At 42.1% G+C, this 18,814-nt stretch overlaps 1 protein-coding gene across 4 annotated transcripts; it reads left to right on the forward strand.

Moving 5' to 3' along the window:
* Window positions 1-334: 334 nt before the first annotated feature.
* Window positions 335-15,462, forward strand: LOC147196137 (synapse differentiation-inducing gene protein 1-like). Of its 4 annotated transcripts, XM_086128184.1 has the most exons (5): window positions 3,398-3,770; window positions 5,833-5,932; window positions 6,538-6,999; window positions 12,736-12,873; window positions 13,341-13,866. In XM_086128184.1, the coding sequence occupies exons 3-5, from the start codon at window positions 6,568-6,570 to the stop codon at window positions 13,497-13,499; spliced, it is 729 nt and encodes a 242-aa protein (XP_085984310.1). In that variant the 5' UTR covers window positions 3,398-3,770; window positions 5,833-5,932; window positions 6,538-6,567; the 3' UTR covers window positions 13,500-13,866. The 4 variants fall into 4 exon arrangements, with proteins under 4 accessions (XP_085984311.1, XP_085984310.1, XP_085984312.1 ...); XM_086128185.1 differs by lacking the exons at window positions 3,398-3,770; window positions 5,833-5,932 and adding an exon at window positions 335-436; XM_086128186.1 differs by lacking the exons at window positions 5,833-5,932; window positions 13,341-13,866 and adding an exon at window positions 14,439-15,462.
* The last annotated feature ends 3,352 nt before the right edge of the window (window positions 15,463-18,814 follow it).

Genomic DNA, 18,814 nt, shown 5'->3' on the forward strand with positions numbered 1-18,814 from the left:
CACCACGGAGAGCCTCTTTGCCCATGAGAGAGGCTGGCTGTGAAGGTCTGCTATTTTCAAGCACAGTACCACTATCACGTCAAAGGCAAAAGGTAAGCTGCAGTTTTGACACAGATTAGCATTTGCTAATAAGGTTTACCAGCATTCGCTTCAAATAACTGTCCCGTTGTAATCAATGTGTCCGCTGCATGCACCACCAGCACAAATGTACAGATCTGATTATGTTGCTTGTCTCTCATAATCCTGAGGTTCATAAATGTACTTGTCGCTCCATCTCCTGCAGATCAATTTCAGTGCTTGGCTACTGTCTGCATCCATCGGATTAGTTTGACTAATTCCCACTTGTGTGGACCTGATTGAAGCTAATGGCTGTTGGGAAGATTTGCAGCCACTCGTGTTCAACAACCAAGCGACACATTCTTCGTAATGTCTACCGGTGAGCTCCTTTTTCTAAGTAGCGCCTAATCAAGAGCAAATTGATTATATTTCCATGAATGTGGGTGACATGACAATCATGTACAAGTGAAACGTGTGTGCTGTGGTGACATGACAACTAAATATAGAGCGGAAATGGAGCAGAGGAAAAGGGCACAGTGAGGACCATAAATATTCAGAGTCCAGCTACACACAGGAGGTCTCGCATGCTGCTCACTTTTATGTGCGGCTGCACTCGTGACACACTTCAATCGAAACAAAACAAAAAGGAAAGTAAGAAGCCTTGCGTCAGTTTCCCGTTCACAATGTCCTCTTGATGCACTTGTGGCATGACTGAATGTGTGCAAAATCCCATCCCGCAGCAGTGTGTGAAAAGAATGAAGAAGCCAAAGTACTTTTGTGGTTGTGGTGCATGTATGGTATGTTGACCTGCTTCTAAGGCTTCTGACTACACTTGGGACATCATTCCGGATTACCTCACACACACAACTGAAACACCCTCAAACTCACTACTGAAAAAATATTCACTCACGATAAACTAATGAAATGCTCTCACATTCGACTGAAACACCAATTGTACGACGCTTTTTGACCTCAAAATGAGATGCTCTCAAACATTACTGAAATGCTCTCATACACACAAATGACATTTTTTGCCCTGAAACACTACTGAAACACTACCACATGCATTACTGAAATGCTCTCATACAAAATGCTGTAAAAGTATTCACTTACATACACTACTGAAACACTCACGTCGAGGATAGTAATGCTCTCACTTCCTATTATTCACTCACCCTCACTACTGAAGCACTCTCATACACACTCCTGAAAATGTATTAACTCATGCTCACTACTGGAGCGCTCTCATATATCCATTATGAAAAGTATTTGCTGCCCCACTATTGAAACACTCTCATTCACTTCAGAAAAAATGTTTCTCTCACACACTACTAAAATACTCTCACACCCAAACTGAAACGCTCCCACCAACACTGATGTACTTGCATTCACATGACTGAAATGCTCTCACTCACCCGACTGAAACGTTCTATGCTGGCTACTGAAATTTTTTTCACTTCACACACTACAGAAACACTCTCATACTCGCTATAGAGAACTTATTTACTCACACAGTTAAGTTCACAATGCCTTCCCTGCTGGCCTAAACACTATCAGAAACATTGACCTACATTTACGATGTAGCTACATTTTGAAGACTATTCCCTAACATTTAATTTGATCAAAGAAATAAAACAATGACCCGTCTTTTAAAATTCTTGGGATTCAGCTGTCAAAGGCTGACGAGAAGATAAAGGAGGAAGAAAAACAAAATAGCTTTGACCCCAAGCTCTCCATCCCCTCCCCTGTCCCCATTTGCAATATCTCCATCCCCGAGGGAGCAGTATCCATCATGGAGACGGCAGGGCTGTTATGACACGTTGCGTGGCGCAACTCTCGTGTAAAATGCAGCCCCACGTCCCTGCCGCAAAGTGTCCATCAGAACCTTAATGCTGTTCCCAGTGAAAGTGACAGAGCCGTGCCTTGCCACATTATTAACTCCAGACATTTTTATGAGGCTCTGCAATGCACAAGAGTGCTCTGCATAAGATATGTGTCCACCAAGTGGCTGTCGATCATTGGCACCACATCACTCTTGCAGAGTTGCAGAGTGATGTGGCCCTCTAAATACTACGATAATGTTATAATTATTCACTGAAGGAAGCCAAATACTGTACGGTTGGTTGACAAATTAATCTATTTTTCCACACGTCTCCTTGCGGATGATTCATATGAATGATATGCCAAGTGTTTATGGTGATAAATGGTGACATGAAACCATACGGAGCTTTGCAGAGGATACTGTAAAGGCACAACAAACTTGACAGGCTCATGACAAATGCATGGGATTTATCTTAACTATTCATCAAATACGAATGCAGCAATTCATTTATCAGCCTTTCACTGTGTGTTATATTTACACCCAGATCAGAAGTAATGTAGCTTTTCAACAACGTTAGAACAGAGTGCTAGCTTTTCCTTGTACACTGAACGGTCACATGAAGGTTTTCCACAAGCAAATGACAGTCTGAAAGATGTGTGTGTGTGTGTGTGTGTGTGTGTGTGTGTGTGTGTATCTCTATATATATTTCTAAATATATGGTACATGTTTAAAGATAATTGCTGAAACTATGTAAGTGTTGTGTTCTATATTTTGAATCATTTAGGCAAACAACATATATAGAAACAAAGCATTGTTTGTTTATAACCATAGCAGCAAGTTTGAGCTCATATGTCTGCTTTGCAGAATGAGCCACAGGCTGTAAGTGTCATGGTTTGGCCTGTGTTTTGTTTTTTTGTTTGAGTTCCGGCTGGAGTGGAGGGCGTTCCCTCCAGCAGCGCACCTGTCTCTCGTTAGCATCACTGGAATCTAAATGCACTCCGACTTCAGCTGTACTCCGTCGGATGATTAACCTTGCCCACTGTTAGGCTTCACGTGTTGTTTTCAAGACATCTTGTCCATGCTCATAGTTCGCTCTTATCCGTATTGTATTTGTTTCGGAAGTATTCTGCATCGTGTTATTCCCTCTCGGTTTTGTTTTCACGTGATTGAATTCTCTTGATATTTTTTTCCTGGTGTTTCAGAGTTTAATATTACTTTGCCTTTTGTAAGCGCTTTTTGTTTGTTGACACTCCCCCCCCCCCCGAAAAAAAATTCTGTTAAACTGAAATAACTGAAATTATTGGAATGATACAAATATAACTGAAAATTTGTGATTACATTTTATTTTTCAATCACTCGTTCACAAAGCTATTTTTGAAGGTGGTAAATGAATTGTCTCTTTTGTTTGTTTGTTTGTAAATTACTTACATCCTTGACGTCATTATTTGTTACGATTTATTCGAAGGAGCTCATCCACCCCCACCCAACCTGTTCCACTGAGCACAACGCACCGATGCGTAAAACCGCATCCAACCCATGATGCAACGGCAGAGGAGCAACTGCGGCCAAATCCGCGATCATCTCCAGTCGAGAGTTGACATCTTAGCGAGCCAGCAGGCTCGGAGAGTCACTTCACCCTAAATAGATCGCGGTCGGGATCCTTGAGGCTCTCCGGTCTGCGTCTCCGTGCGTAAAATGGAGCTGTGTGCGTGCGCTGCGCAGCGCGGCACACTTCTGTCACACACCGACGGACAAACTTGCTTTTAACGAGTGAAAGCTGCAGCGTGCATGGCGGCTTCCCCCGAAATGGTGATGTGAAGTCACAAGCGGGCAAGTCAGTTGCGCGGAGGAAGGATGCTGAGCGAGGCTGCGGGAGGACACTCAAACCAAGGTGCGAGACTACAACTGTATACAGCATTGTTTCTTTCAGATGTTGACGGCCTTGAGATGCGTTGTTGTTCTTGTCAATGCCGTTTAACAAGTGTGGTGTCATCTTTAGTTACAGTTTCTTTATAGTGCGCTATCGATGAGATCAAAGAGGAGGTTAAATAAACAAATAAGAAGAGGAGAGAGATGGGCGAGAGAGGCAGCATGTATTATTCATAACTGAGCACACACACTGGCTAAGTGCACATCTTCTGGTGTTTGCTTAATTTTTTTGTGCGTATAGGATGGAGGTTTGTGTTCTCTAATGTGGTGTGTAATGGCAGCGTGTGTTATTGTCCAAGATAAGAGAGTTTCTGTGTTGTGTGTGTGTGTGTGTGTGTGTGTGTGTGTGTGTGTTCACATTCACACAGATCGTTTTCCACATCATTCACGCTTGCCCAGGCGGAACATTTGCGTCTCGTCCTGTTATTATGTTGTGCACTCAGGCCACAAGCTTGGCTGCAAGCATGCCATCACACATGTAAACACACTATAACAGTACAATGGGCACTAATGTTGGGACTGCTTTTTTTCCATAAACCATATTGTGTTCTAGGCTTTGTTTCCTGTTCTACAAAAAAAAGAATCTCTATTCTGCACATTTCCTTGGCTTACACCCACAACAGCAATGCAGCCAATTTGCTACTCCAGTCCAAAGTCTGCTGCAGCTACTTTAGGGGATTTACATCCTTACTTTACCGTTTAGCCATTGTGGAATTCAGGCAAGGGTGATTGCAGACACTTCGGGGCCTCAGGCAAGAAGGACCATGTATGGAAGACCCCCCCCCCCCCCAAAAAAAAACGAGATGGTGATTAAGCAAAGACAACTTTCGTTCAAAAGTTACTATCACTTTTTTTTTTCATTTTTGTGTGCCCTGATTGATTCGTTTGCTTCATTTTATTTTCCGTGTTTCTGACAACATGCTTGTTCATTAGAGAGCTACCCAAATCCCTGCATGTCATAGTTATGTGCACGGTGGTTTCCACTTGTGTTGTTGATTTCGACCAGGGGTGCCCACACTTTTTTAGCATGCAAGCTACTTACAAAATGACCAAGTCAAAATGATCTACCAATTAGAAAATTGCAAAACATACATTTATTCATAAATATAAACATATTGAAGAATGCCTCTTTCACTATCTCTCCATCTTGGAATGATTTCTTGTTCTTAACGATGGTCCAGCACCCTCATACATTTTTAATCCCATAAATGTAGTTTCTAGATGAAACGATAGCTCACGACCTTGCAAGGAAGACGCCATTGGGTGCGTATGTCTGTCTGTGTACTTCAGCGTCACGCGATCTATCCACACTAGTCATTCTTAACTAAAGTAAAAATAGTCACCTTTTTTCAGGCGTGACCAAAGTGGGGACAGGCCATAACTGACAGACTTAATGCTTTTTAACATTCTTAACAGTTTATGCAAGTGTTAAAAGAAATAACTTTAAACACTGGGTAAAGCTACGGGTGCTCAATGAGCTGAAGTTTCGTGAGGTTTACTGGCATCTTTTGTGACTTGTTCCAAGGTTCCATTGTGTACTAGTATTCCGGCAGGTGGAAATATGGTGTATATTTTATCGCATATTGTACTTCTTCAGCTTTGCTCGTGAAAGTGCCTCAGCGGACAAGGCAATCCGAATTCAGCGCCGGCATACGACCACTGCTTATCACTGTGGAGTTTGTTTTCCATTACATGTTGATATGAGTGTGCGCGTGCATGCGAGTGTGAGTATGGGTGTGAGAGGGAGTGAGACAAACATTGAGCAGATGGTGATTTCATTGCACAGGATGGCAAAAGTGTACATGCTGAATGTTGACAAACAAGAAGAACCTTTATTTAGCCAAGCTATGTTCCAATCGAAAAATCTTTGGGCAGATCACCCAATAAAAATGCCACAAAAAGTATATATGCTAAAATAATGAGGATCTCATTTAAATTTACTTACAAATTGACTTACTCAGTATGACATCTGTGCCTGTTTTGTTCAAATAGTTAACAATTATTCTGCTCTCCTTGATTTGAAGGGCAACAGAAGGATACAAACGTTTATTGGACCTTCCGTCATCTAGTGGAAGAGTATTTTATAGTTCTGCTGTCACTACACGGAGGTGGCATAGATAGAAGGTAAATTATACATTATTTGCAGTAATTAATAACACTGGTCAACAGCAAATTTTAATTCCAGATGGCTTCCTATGTTCCGAAACATATTTTTGATGTTGATTCATTGAAATCAGTTAAGACGACGTGATGGTGCGCTCCTTCGTGGGTGTGGCTAAGGCAGTATAAGTACTGTCTAGGGATCGTTTTGGAGAGGACAGAGATTGTTCCGCCATCTGACAGAAAAGGCTCCATGGTTGTGTGTCACTCATTCTGGCATCCATTAACTACTAGTTCAATTGCGTTTATACAGTTCTCTGGTAGTTACTGTTAGTGTGGCGAGCATTCAAGATCAAGGACTAGTGAAAGTTCCTCAGAACTACTCAAATGGTATCTGGCTCTCGGCACGGATTGAAATTCCGTTCCCGATCCCACTGCTACTGTCCATTTAATGTGCATTTTAGTACCATTTGCATTGGATGACTTAGTCTTATTTACTATTTTCCTATTCCATATTCTTGATCACACAAACTCGAAGTTGCACCCTATTCTATTTTGACATGACATCTTCATCAACTTTATCATTAAGCCTTGTCAATGTTTGTCATGTGTATTATTTCGACTTCCAGACCGACTAACTCCTATTGGACTGTAAAAGTATGAGCAGGATCCCCATGGAGAGTCTCAGTGAGCTTCAGAATCCTCTTCTGGACAAAAGCGGCAAACACCTAGTCCAGGGTTACTTTGGCGACTACCCAAGCCAACAGCACCACCAGGACAGCCTCGCGGGCTACCTTGACTGCGGGAGCCATGACGAGCACAAGTCTCAACAATTCCTGGATGCCACCTCGCTGCATCTGGCGGTGGAGGCCTTCTACAAGCCCGACTTCATTGTGTGCAAGGACGACGTGAGTCTGCACAGCAAAGACTCCAAGAGCGAGAGTTTTGAAACCACCTTCACCGAGGATAAGGACGCGGCGCCAGGTGACGACTGCACAGAGAAGCAGCTGGGTGGCACGCAAGGGGAGAAGGACGTGAAGATCCAGACAGTGTCGTATGAGGTGGAGGATGAGCAGGCTCCTGATTATGAGGTCAGTCAGAGAACATCATGTCAAAACAAGAATCTGAAAACCAGTCCGTCTATTTTCTCTCGTGCTTGTCCTCTGTTGCCGTTTCCCAACCTTCATTGATCCAAGGCCCTGTTTTACAAATCTCATGCACAGCACACTGCCAAACAAAAATATCAGTATGTACAGTTTTTGTATGCTGTAGCTTTCGTATGATTTAGTTTTTAATGACTTTTCCTCGGAATGTTGTTCAGTTGTCCTACATTGACTCAGTTATTGTACCAAAAATACCATATTGGCCCAAATATAAGACAGCCCTGATTATAAGACGACCCCCTCTTTTTCAAGACTCAAGTTAGAAAAAATACTTTTTGAACACCAAATTAATTTTTATACAGAAAATAATTACAGTACATCTGAAACAAATGATTATAACAATATATTTGAGATAAAAAGCATGTTATTTTGCCTCATTCAAATCTTAATATCTGAACATTTAAATATGTAAACTAAAGTGAAATCACATTCGTAAATGAATGGCTTCTGGTTTTTGAAATGTAAATTGCATCATAAGTTCTCCTCAGCTGCCGGTTAACCTGGCCGATCTTCGACCCACTTTTCTCCAGATTGTCACTACGTTTCTCCATTTTCTGTTATCTCTTCTATTATTTTCTTCTCTTTTCTTTCTTACCGCTATTTTTTATTTTTCTTCTTCGTGCTACCGCTATTTTTATTTTTATTCTTCGTGACAGGGGTTCACTTTGGCCTGGGGAGTCAAGTTCAGCATTCGCTTCAATGATATCTGGCGCCATCTAGCGTCGTGAATGGTTATAATGTCTAGACCCTGAATATAAGACGACCCCCACTTTTTCAGTCTTATATCAATGCAAAAAACACCGTCTTATATTCGGGCCAATACGGTAGTGAGACTCAGCGATTTTTTCCCCCTGAATCTACGCGCCAAACACATGAATGTTAGATTTAGATTTCAAATTGTCTCAGTGTGAATGGTCGTATTTCTATATATACCTTGCCAGTCCATGATGGACCCCACCTCTCGCGTAAAAGTCTGCTGGAATAAGTTCCATCTCTCCCGTCGCTGTAAAAAGGCCCTAATGAATTGATTTCTCAAATAAAAAACAAAAACAATACCTGACAGAAGAAGAGCAAATGTCAAAAGTAAAATAAGTATGTTATGTTATTTTCCACAATCATTAGGGATTAAAAAAATAGAAGCGCATTCAGTTTAAAGATCATAGGTCTGAAGTGAAATGTCAGTTCCTAATGAGACAGGATTTCTTTTTTTTTTTTTAAAGTTCGCTGGCTGTCTCGGTTCATAGGGAGAGCAGAATACTGTGCACAGAGTCAGTTAGTTCATTAACAATAAGTTATAAGGGGTCAGCCCAACTCTGTGCAGGCGGGCGGCCATGGGGATGTTTTGTCATTTACATTATTTTAACAACCTAAGAGACCAGCCGAGCCATTTGCACTCATTTCGCATTCCCTTCTCCTCAGAAAGGTCATTTCAATGCAAGTCTTTCAAGTTCACTGTGGATTCACTGTGCTATATAATTGCCATTCGTGGTTCTCTCCGCCCGGCCTATTGTTCTTCGTGATGACTAGCATGCTCTTCAAATAAAAGTCACAAAAGCAAAGCAGCAAAGTCATTTCAGATGTGCTGGCAATCTCGTTTCAGTCGCACGCCGTGATCAGAGTGCTCCTATTCCTCTGGCGCATCACATAGAGATGTGGCATTGCTACAAGTAATGCGGTTTGTGCCTTGTGTGTATTAAGGGTCCCTGGAGCAGGTGGCCACTGGCTGAGGTTATTCCCTGTCAATTCAACCGAGTAAATTCTTCAGACCAAGTGTGGATGAGTAAAAGTTGCCTTTTGGCATTCTGGTGTGTCCACTGACCTTTATCTTCACCGTGTGATAGCACAGATAACTAACCGTTGATAGCCAACATTTGTAGTGCAGCTCGAAAAACATGAATGGTTAGATGGTATCAGCGTATAACAGGAATGAGTAAATGCCTGTGCTCGAAGGCCAAATATTTGGGCCAATAAAAATATCCATCCATTCATCCATTCTCCAAGCCACTTAAACCTCACAAGGGTCGCGGGGGGTTGCTGGAGCCTATGCCAGCCGTCTTCGGGCAGTAGGCGGGGGACACCCTGAACCGGATGCCAGCCAATCGCAGGGCACACAGAGACGAACAACCATCCGCACTCACACTCACACCTAGGGACAATTTTGAGTGGACAATCATCCTGCCATGCAGTTTTTGGAATGTGGGAGGAAACCGGAGTACCTGGAGAAAACCCACGCAGGCCCGGGGAGAACACGCAAACTCCACACAGGAATTGTGTGTGTAAAATAATCTTATTTTCATTGCATCAATTTTCGACACCGCTTATCATGTACAGGATAATGGGGGCGTGCCAGAGCCTTTCCCAGCAGACTTCGGTCAAAAGGCGGACCACACCCCGAACTAGTCGCCAGCCAGTCGGAGAGCACACATCGAGACGAACAATCATACACACCCAAATTCACACTGTCAATGAGCAGGAAACGATCCCTACACTGCCTGCGCACAAGTCAGGCGAGTGCACCACTACACCATCAGTGACTTTTGCTAATACATTTTCTGTATTTTATTCCAAAAACATATGTGATCAGTGACAAGAAGATTGAGATACATCATTGAAAATTAAATAAGAACTAATACAGTACATCCACGATGCGTTTTGACAAGGGAGCGGTCACATTAGCAAACAAACAAGCACAGCGGGAGTGTGTCTCCAGTCTGTGTCAGTGGCCTCGAAATCACCAGTCTCTCGGTCCTTATCGAGTGCGGCTCACGAGATAAAGGTAAATTCGGGCTACTGGGTGCCCAGTGCTTTATTCATGGGGTGTCAAATCATGAAGTGCTTATGAGCAGTCGCCGTGGTGATGGATCACAGCCGCCTGTCCAGGTGCGGCATGTTCATAAAGCAGATAACGGGGAGCCTCGTAATCTTGTCTTGGCACAGGGGCAGCTGTTGGGAGACAAGTCTGGATATTTTGTGCTTCCCTTCAGTGTCCCAAATAAATAAGACTTGTATATTAGTCACAAAGGAGCTTATTTATCTTGTAGTGGAATACAAGGGGACATTTGCTATTTGCTGCCCAAAGACAGCTGGGAGAGGCTCCAGCAGGCCCCGCGACCCTTGTGAGGAGAAGCCGATCAAAAAACGGATGGATGGATGGATGGATGTGTTGTACGTATGGTTGGTGTCTTGCCAGCTCACTGAGAAAACACACAAACACGGGACGAATTTGCAAACTCCACACATGGTGTCCGTAGCCGAATTTCAAACCCCAAACCTCAAAACTGGAAGGCATGCCGAACTCCACCGTGCCCCCTCCTGCACAGTATATAAGAGCCAATGAATGAGCTGTGTCAAATAATTTTTATTTATGAAATTCGATAACAATAATCAACTAATTTACTTCAGTAGTAGTAAAAGTAAAAACTCTTAAATGAACTTGATTAAAAAGTAAAACTGAATTTTTCTTATCACTAATATGATATCTGTTTCAATGACTTGGCACAATGAGAAAAGAAGACTTTTGTGCACATAAAATATTTTCCGTTTTTTATTAACTTGGGCTGTGCTTTTACTCGGAAGAAAAGAAAAATCACTGAAGACAGCTTTGCTACAAGCGAAACCGTGGCAGAATAAAACTAATAAAAGTAGAACTGACAACAGAGTCAAGACAGGAGGAGTTATCGCGCGGGCAAAAGGTCGACCCTAACGCAGGGGAGCAATTGGAGCCGGACTAATCGGACTAAAGAGGGCAAAAACGATGAGGACACGGAGTTAAAAGTTAATGGCCATCATTTTTATTCTTTACTCTCTTCTCTTCTTTTTACATTATGTGCAACTCTCATTTGTTGTGCAATAATCTTATTGTAACATGCATTTGTTACATATTTTGATTCATTTTTGTGCTTTATAACACATTTATGTCAGAATTTGGGGGCCTTGGAACGGATTACAGCATTTACATGAAAAATGCGTCTCGACTTCCAAAATTTTCTAGTTAAGAAATTTCATCCAATTAATTTCATAAGTAGAGGTACCACTATATCTGTTTTCAAACGTGTCTGCAAAAATAAATGCTCCAGTTAAGTACGGTTACCTGAAAAATGTTTATTCTTCATGACCTCCCACCAAATGTCAAATTCATAGGGCGACGTTGATCAATAACAGTTCTTAGTTGATTGTACACCATTTGAGGATATGACCCGCCTCTATGATTATATCCTGGAAGTGTACAGTATCCACTATATTTTGCTCCCACCTTGACTGATGGCCGCAGGCAGTGGAACTAATGAAAGCTGCTCTCTACTTTCCATTGGTGCGATCCTCCGTCGTTTGTGCAGAAGAGCTGAGCGAAGCAAAGGCTGCGGCCTCTTCAAAGGTCACCCGGGAATTTGCGTCTACATCCTCATTTTGCTCACCTCGCTCGGATCGATGTCTGTCCGTCACTAATTAGCCCCACTCGGTCTTTGTGAGTCTTTGTGAGTACGACTGACTGCACTGTATGTTGCCACAGAGGATGACGATGATGACGATGGAGGAGGGGGGTAGCACGCCGGAGAAGCAATTTAGCACATAAATGGCACTGTCCTCTGGCGGTGTCACTCTCACCTCACAGTGACGGAACAATCCGTTAATCCCCTTTATCCGTCAGACCCCTCACGGCCAGTTGAAAGGCTCCAAATCCAGTCTGGTGTGCTAAGCACTTCCTGCGTCGGTGGTCCAGGACACGAGAGACTCGGTCATCCAGCTACATCACTTACTAGCTTGTCTTCAAGTGTCTGACAGTGAATGGTGCTCATCACAGCGTAACCCAACACACCAGATTATTTTCATATCACACCAACTACTTTGTGTGAATGGTTCATTGTATTGATTCAGATTGCATGCTGGCTTCATCCAACATAACAAAAAACATACATTTTCGGCTCCCTGAAGACTCTAAGTTGCCCAAAGTTGTGAATGTGAGTCCGGATATTTGTCTGTGTGTGCCCTGTTTTTGACTTGATAATAACTGCACCTTATAAATACATAAAACAACATAATTACATAAAATGTAAATTTAAAAAATCATCTGTATGTGCATCATGATTTAACACTAACATTCAATTCATTGTACTGCTCTGTCTGGTGTGCCCGCCTTTGCTGTCACGAGGTAACATTGCTACAGTCAATCAAACCACAAACAAAGAAGAATAGACTATTCTACTTCTGCTATTCTGAATAGTACTTCTTCTACTACTATCAGTAAGATGCTGCAAAGACTAGTTATTTTTCCTAGAGGATAAAGAATATATGTCAATGAAAAGGATTATCTTATCTGTCCACATGTTAGTTTCTCCTTAAACTGTGACAATCAGTGCTATCAATGCTTAGCATGTAAATGTAAATCTGACTTTCCTAAGGTAAAGCTGTAGTTCTTATGAGTACACATTATGTAATTCTATTTGTTTTATGTTTATTTTGACGGTAAACCTCAGTTCTTTGTGGCTTGAAGCCTGTTTTTTGATTAATTGAATTGTTTACCAAAGTGGTGGTCGGTGTGACGTGAGTTGAATTGATTTGCGCTCGCGAGTCAAAGCAAAAAAATCGTCCGAATGACTGCTTGGGTCTCCAAACACTTGGGTACTCTGATGCGGTAATCAAACATCCTGTTCCTGTGTCTTCTTGCAGAGTGACAGCTCCAGTGAGAGCGAGAGCGAGGACAATTTCCTGGTGCTTCCTCCTCGGGACTACTTGGGCCTGACTATCTTCTCCATGCTCTGCTGCTTCTGGCCTTTGGGCATTGTTGCCTTCTGCTACTCTCACAAGGTATAGAGATGACCTCCAGCAATGGCATGACAGCCTGCTATTGCATTTCAGTTTGCTTTACTGACCCACATACCTATCCTCCCGTTACGCTTGATTGATTATGTTATAGTGTGGATGGCGTTAACACTTAACAGCTAATGCTAGTGTGATGAATCGTGAGTGGTTGCGGCCATTAGTCACAACTTTGCAAATCACTGCGTATCCTGAGCGTTTCTCTCACAGTGACAATTACAACGGAGGGCATACTTTTTCATAGCTCACAAAAACACCCAAACAAACCATTCATCACTGTCAGAGGCCTGACCTAATTGCCATGGCAACAAATGGCAGAGAGAGAGAGAGAGAGAGAGAGAGATTTCTTGCTTTCTCTCTGCTCACCGTAGCCCAAAACACCTACTCATGCACTTGGTGGATGATGACTAACTCATTTCACTCTCTGATTTTTATTTTATTTATTTATTTGTCAGACCGGCAAGGCCGTCGCTAAGGGAGACTTCTCCAGAGCGGGAATGAGCTCCAGGAGAGCACTTTTCCTAGCTGCTCTTTCCATTACCATCGGCACAGGAATGTATGTGGGGGTGGTGGTGGCCCTCGTCGCCTACCTGTCCAAGCCTGGACATGTATAACACTGACAAATGGGAGGAGGAGGACAGACTTCACCATGCCGGTGGGCTGCTGGGTGTCGAATAATAAGAGGAAGGGAAGAATGAGAAGTGATTTCAAAATTTTGGGGACCCTGAACTGATCTTGAGTTTTTGAGATGGATCCTTCCTAAAAGAAGAAATCTTTCTCAACTTCATCTATAATTGATGTATTCCCTCATCGATACAGTTGCGGTGTCAAAAATGAGCTTTTATATTGTCCAGATTGAGAAAAAAACCCACTCTATTTAGATTGTGTTTGTCTAGACAAAAACTGCTGAGCAGTGGTCATTTGTGTTTATTCTGTACTGTACACCAAATTAAATAAACAGTTTTGGCATGAATAATGAAACGAGACGACTACAAATGTTCTTCATCTTCTCCTCCTGGTACACATTTGATGTCAATGTCTAATTGTGGGGATGTGTTGTGCAAAAGTGTTTACACAATGAACAAAATGTGGCGCATTAATATTAACATATTCATGAATATTAATTCTCGAAAAAGAGAGAAGCAGAGCTGGAATAAGGCTAAAAAAATGAACTGAATACAGGAGCAACTCCCTCGTGCACTTTTAACATGTTTACACATTTATACAGCACACCTTTTAAACACTTTATATAAAATATTTGAAACTTAAAAAAATGAATTGCAAGCATAAACTATTGAGAAAATTCTGTCCATATTGCAGTATTTGTGCATGTCCCTTCAAGAGGCATTGGTGAGTGGGCGTGTGAGTATCTGGTGAGCTGTGGCAAACAGCAGTTTCTGCATGAGTGTGCTCTGAGTGTGTTTATGTGTTTTATTTTTCACCCGACATTCAACAAATAGATGACAAGTGCATTGGTAACTGTGGCTCTCCTTTCCCACGTGTAAGGGCATCACAGTGTGTGTGATGTCTGTCTGTGTTTGTTATGTTTTCAGCCCCAGCTGGAGCGAAGGGCGTTTCCCTCCATCATGAGCCTTGTATTTCAGGACGCAGACTTCGGCTACTTCTTGTCGGATTATTGACCTCATTCGCGGTTGTATTCTAGACCTCTTGATATTATTCATAGTCGCTCTCATTTTTCATAGATCCTTGTTTGTAAGTATTTTCGGTTTTTAAATTTTTGATCTTGATCTTTGGTTTCGCGTTATTGGACTTTCGACATTTCCTTTGTGTATTCCCGGTGTTCCGTTGTACCTTGCTTTTGCAAGCGCTTTTTTTGATGTATTGTTTGTTCCTGGCACCTCATGACCAGCGATTTCTGTACTTTGTCGTTGCGCTTTCCTGAAAATGAATATCTTGGTTTTGAACTTTGAATATGTACCACCAGTACATGTACCCCTAGTGGCATGTGGACTTGCTCTAGTGCTACACAAAAGTATCACCCCACCCAAGTCCAGCGCAGTTTATTCTTGAAGATATTTGTTTTTAAACATGAATTTAGTTTAGCCATGTGCAATATTTATGAATTGATTTTTTATTTAAGTACCGTACAAGTGTGGTGCAAATGGTCAAATCGATATGGTCAATGATATTAAATATGCTTTTTAGGAATAAAACTTTACAACACAAAGCAAATTTTATGTACGGTGTGTATATACTGTATATATATACAGTATATATATATACTGTATATATACACACACCATACATAAAATGGCTCTGTTTTTGTCATGATTCGGTTTAGGGACCAACAGGTGGCACTGTAGGGTTCCCCCGGCAGCTGCACACCTGTTGGTCATTTGGTAATTAGTTGTATAAAAGGACTCTTGCCTGAACACTTGGTGTCGGGTCATTGTTTGCTTTTTGCTACTGTCATGTGTGTTGCTGTTTGCTCTTGGCTTCTGTTATGTTTAGTTCATTGTTATGTTTTAGCTTTAGTCATGGTTTTTGTTTGATACTTTGGACTTTGTGTGTTTGCGATTTAGTTTTCTTTGTCTTAAATACAATTCTTCAAATACACCCTGCTCCTCCCTCCTGCCTGCTTTTTGGGGTCCACCACCACCCCGCTACGTGACAGTTTTTATCCAGATTCTAACCATAATGTAATGGGTTACTCCAACCCTCTATAAAATGCTTTGGAAATTGTTGGACTGGTTTGTGGGTATCTCTGCTAACTCTGAATGTCATTATTTTTGTGAAGACATTTTTACCCTTGTCTCTGGTTGCGGCAGTGTGCTTGAGACATTTTCGATGTCCATCACGCTGATATGATTTGCGATTGCAGGCGCTGCCGTCTCTTTTTCGGCATCACTCACTGTCACCGCTTGAGGTGACTTTTGCTGCCAAAGTGCCTCAGGAAAAATAACTGCTCTCCGCAGTTAGGATGTCAGAATGCACCTTCTTCCTTTCCGCCAGTTGGACTCAGATTTGCATTTTTGCACCAACTGACAGGCAGTCACAAAATTTGCCTTTGAAAGTACAACACAAAGAAAAGAATTGAAATATTTCCGAGATATCAATAACATTACTTTCTAGATACAACGAAGACACCTCACAATATTTATACTGCACATATGTGAGATGTTTACCTAAACCTCAAATGAATTACCAAGGAGAATATATATCATTTCTTGGCAAAAAAGCATTTTGATTCATATTTGCTGTTGTTCAAGTTGCTGATGGTCTAGTGGTACACTCGCCTGACTGGTGAACGGTGCGCATTCAGCGATGTCGTGGACGTGGGCATGAATGGTTGTTCATCTCTATATGTGCCCTGTGAATGACTAGCGACCAGTTCGGGGATGGATGGTTAAAAAAGATAGAAACATAGAAACAGAGCCAGAGCTGAACTCAACTCAACTCGTAAGACAGCAGTCATAAGACCTTGATTTACTACAGCAGATCCATTATTCCATCCATCTTTTTTAATCACTTAGCACCTGTATTTGATAGAATTAATGGACATAAATTTGTCCCATATTTACTCTTATATTACTACAAAGCAGAGTGCATCTATATTATATTCTTTGGATTGAAGACTTCTCCAACACTCTCAGATTGAAATCAGATAACAACGCCTGAGGAGTAGAAATGGCTACCTTGAGACGGCGCGCTCATGATGAGCTTGCACAAATGAGCTCATGTACTCCTCTAAGCACAGAAGTGCATTCTTTCTGACCAGACATCATCTTTCTGTGGACTTCATATATATATATATATATATATATATATATATATGAAGTCCACATGGAACAGTGGTTAGCACGTCGACCTCACAGTATATGTATATAATTCATCACTTGAACATCAGGTAGCTTAATGCTAACATATCATAGAGGGGCTAGTTACAAAAAAAAAAAATCTGACCTATTGCTGGGTTGCAAAAAAAATCCAAATTAGAAGGGGAAGACTGCGTCTCCTTTAAACCTTCAGTGAGGTTCATTGCACCTTAAAGAACAGTGTGGCTGGCCTCTGTTATATTCCGGTTGTCAGCTGCAAACAAGCGTGAAATGTGACTCTGGAGGGGGGCGAGAGTAGCGCTCACATCAGCGGGAGCTCAACGGGGCGCTGGAGTGCGCTTGTTCGGCCAGCGGAATGTTTTCTCTCCCTCGGTGTTGTGGATTCAGGGGGAGGCTTCACCCACGCTTGCTCGGTTGCTCCTATTAGTCATCCACCCCCAAGTGAACACAACACATGCAGCTGCACAGTCAGATCACAACCTCTGCAAATATATAGGAGCGGCGCAGCGGGGCCTTAAGCCTTGGTCGGATTCCAACGTTGAAAATGTGATCATCTTGTCTGGTTTTAGTCAAACGTAAGTCAATAATGTGTGAAAAGTAAAAAGTCTCAAGTTTTAATCATCTAAAAAGTGTCAAGTAATTACAAGGTTACGACGGGGGAAAAAAATCAAGCAAGCCAAGTCAATTCCCCTGTAAATTTGCAAGCAAGTCGAATCAAGTCATGACTTGGTTCAAGCAAGTCACATGACAAGTCATACAATGAGGCAGAACAATTTCAGTGGTGCCTTGACCTGACTTCTGTGTTTTTTATAGATTCGCCCCGCGACCCTTGTGAAGATGAAGCAGATCAGAAAATGGACAGATGGATGTATTTAAAGGGGAAATCAAGTCAAACATAGAGTACTTTATAAGAATATGCTCTCTGAGACCCCATTAGTCTCATCATGGCATTCCAAGGATTGCGTTTGTGCAATATGAATTCAGCGGCAAAGTCAACCAATTGTTTTCCATCTAAGTGGGGCGGCCATTTTGCCACTTGGTGTTCACTGAAAATGACATCACAGTTGTTCAGGGCCTGAGGGCTCATGTAATGACCAACCACGGCTCACCTGTTTTCTGGGCATGGTCATGTGACTTTTCCAAGCTGAGTCCACTGTTGTGAAAATGCACATAGTTCAATGTCAACAAGCCAGAGTTTTGCAATTCACGTTAGTCGTGTTCCATGAAAACTCAGTCAATTTGAGCCTTTCATAAGTTTTAGCCAAGCAAGTCCCAAGTCCTGAAACTGGCGACTTAGCATCTTACTAATACGACACACAGTGCGACACCTCAATAATGACAGCCATTAGGGCAGAAGAGGAAAACAGTGATGAATGTCCCAAGGCAAAGTTGATAAAGAGGAAAAAGCACTCACTGGAAAGAGGAAATGAGATTAGAGCTGAGTGCTACATTTATAACGAGCACGCTGCTGTTGACTGTTCACTCTTCCGAAAGGCATTCCCTTGATTCCTGTCACTATTCAAATGAAATACCTGTCAGCCAGCCCGAGGACAACATGCGCATCAACAATACGCTTGGCTTGTTGCAAACTGCTGCACAGCTCAATTCATCGCATTGGTGGTTTTAAATTAAAACTCAGCGTGAACGCTCAAAACCGCCAAATATCCTGATGACTTTCTTATCAAGAGAAGCGCATGACTTTTCGCAGTTGTTGGGGATATTATTAACTGTAGACCATCCATCCATTTTTCGATCTGCTTTATCCTCACATGGGTCGCCGGGGGTGCTGTGGCCTATCCCAGCCGTCTTCGGGCAGTAGGCAGGGGACACCCTGAACCGGACGCTAGCCAATCGCAGGGCACACAGAGACGAACAACCATCCGCGCTCACACTCAAACCTAGGGACAATTTTGAGCAGGGGTGTCAAACTAATTTTTGTCGTGGGCCACATTGTAGTTACGGTTTGACTTGGAGGGTTGTTATGAATTTTGAGAAACCATATACTGTAAATGTTTAATCACCTCCCCATATTACGTACACAGCGCATAAATGAACGAATAACAAGTTTCTAAAATCAGAAGTCAAGATGTCTGTTATTGTGGATTACATATGATAATTTGAAATGTTGGTTC

The sequence above is a fragment of the Hippocampus guttulatus genome, chromosome 13, assembly GCF_054856545.1.
Source record: "Hippocampus guttulatus isolate MCC_2025c chromosome 13, RoL_Hgut_1.0, whole genome shotgun sequence".
Lineage (NCBI taxonomy): Eukaryota > Metazoa > Chordata > Actinopteri > Syngnathiformes > Syngnathidae > Hippocampus > Hippocampus guttulatus.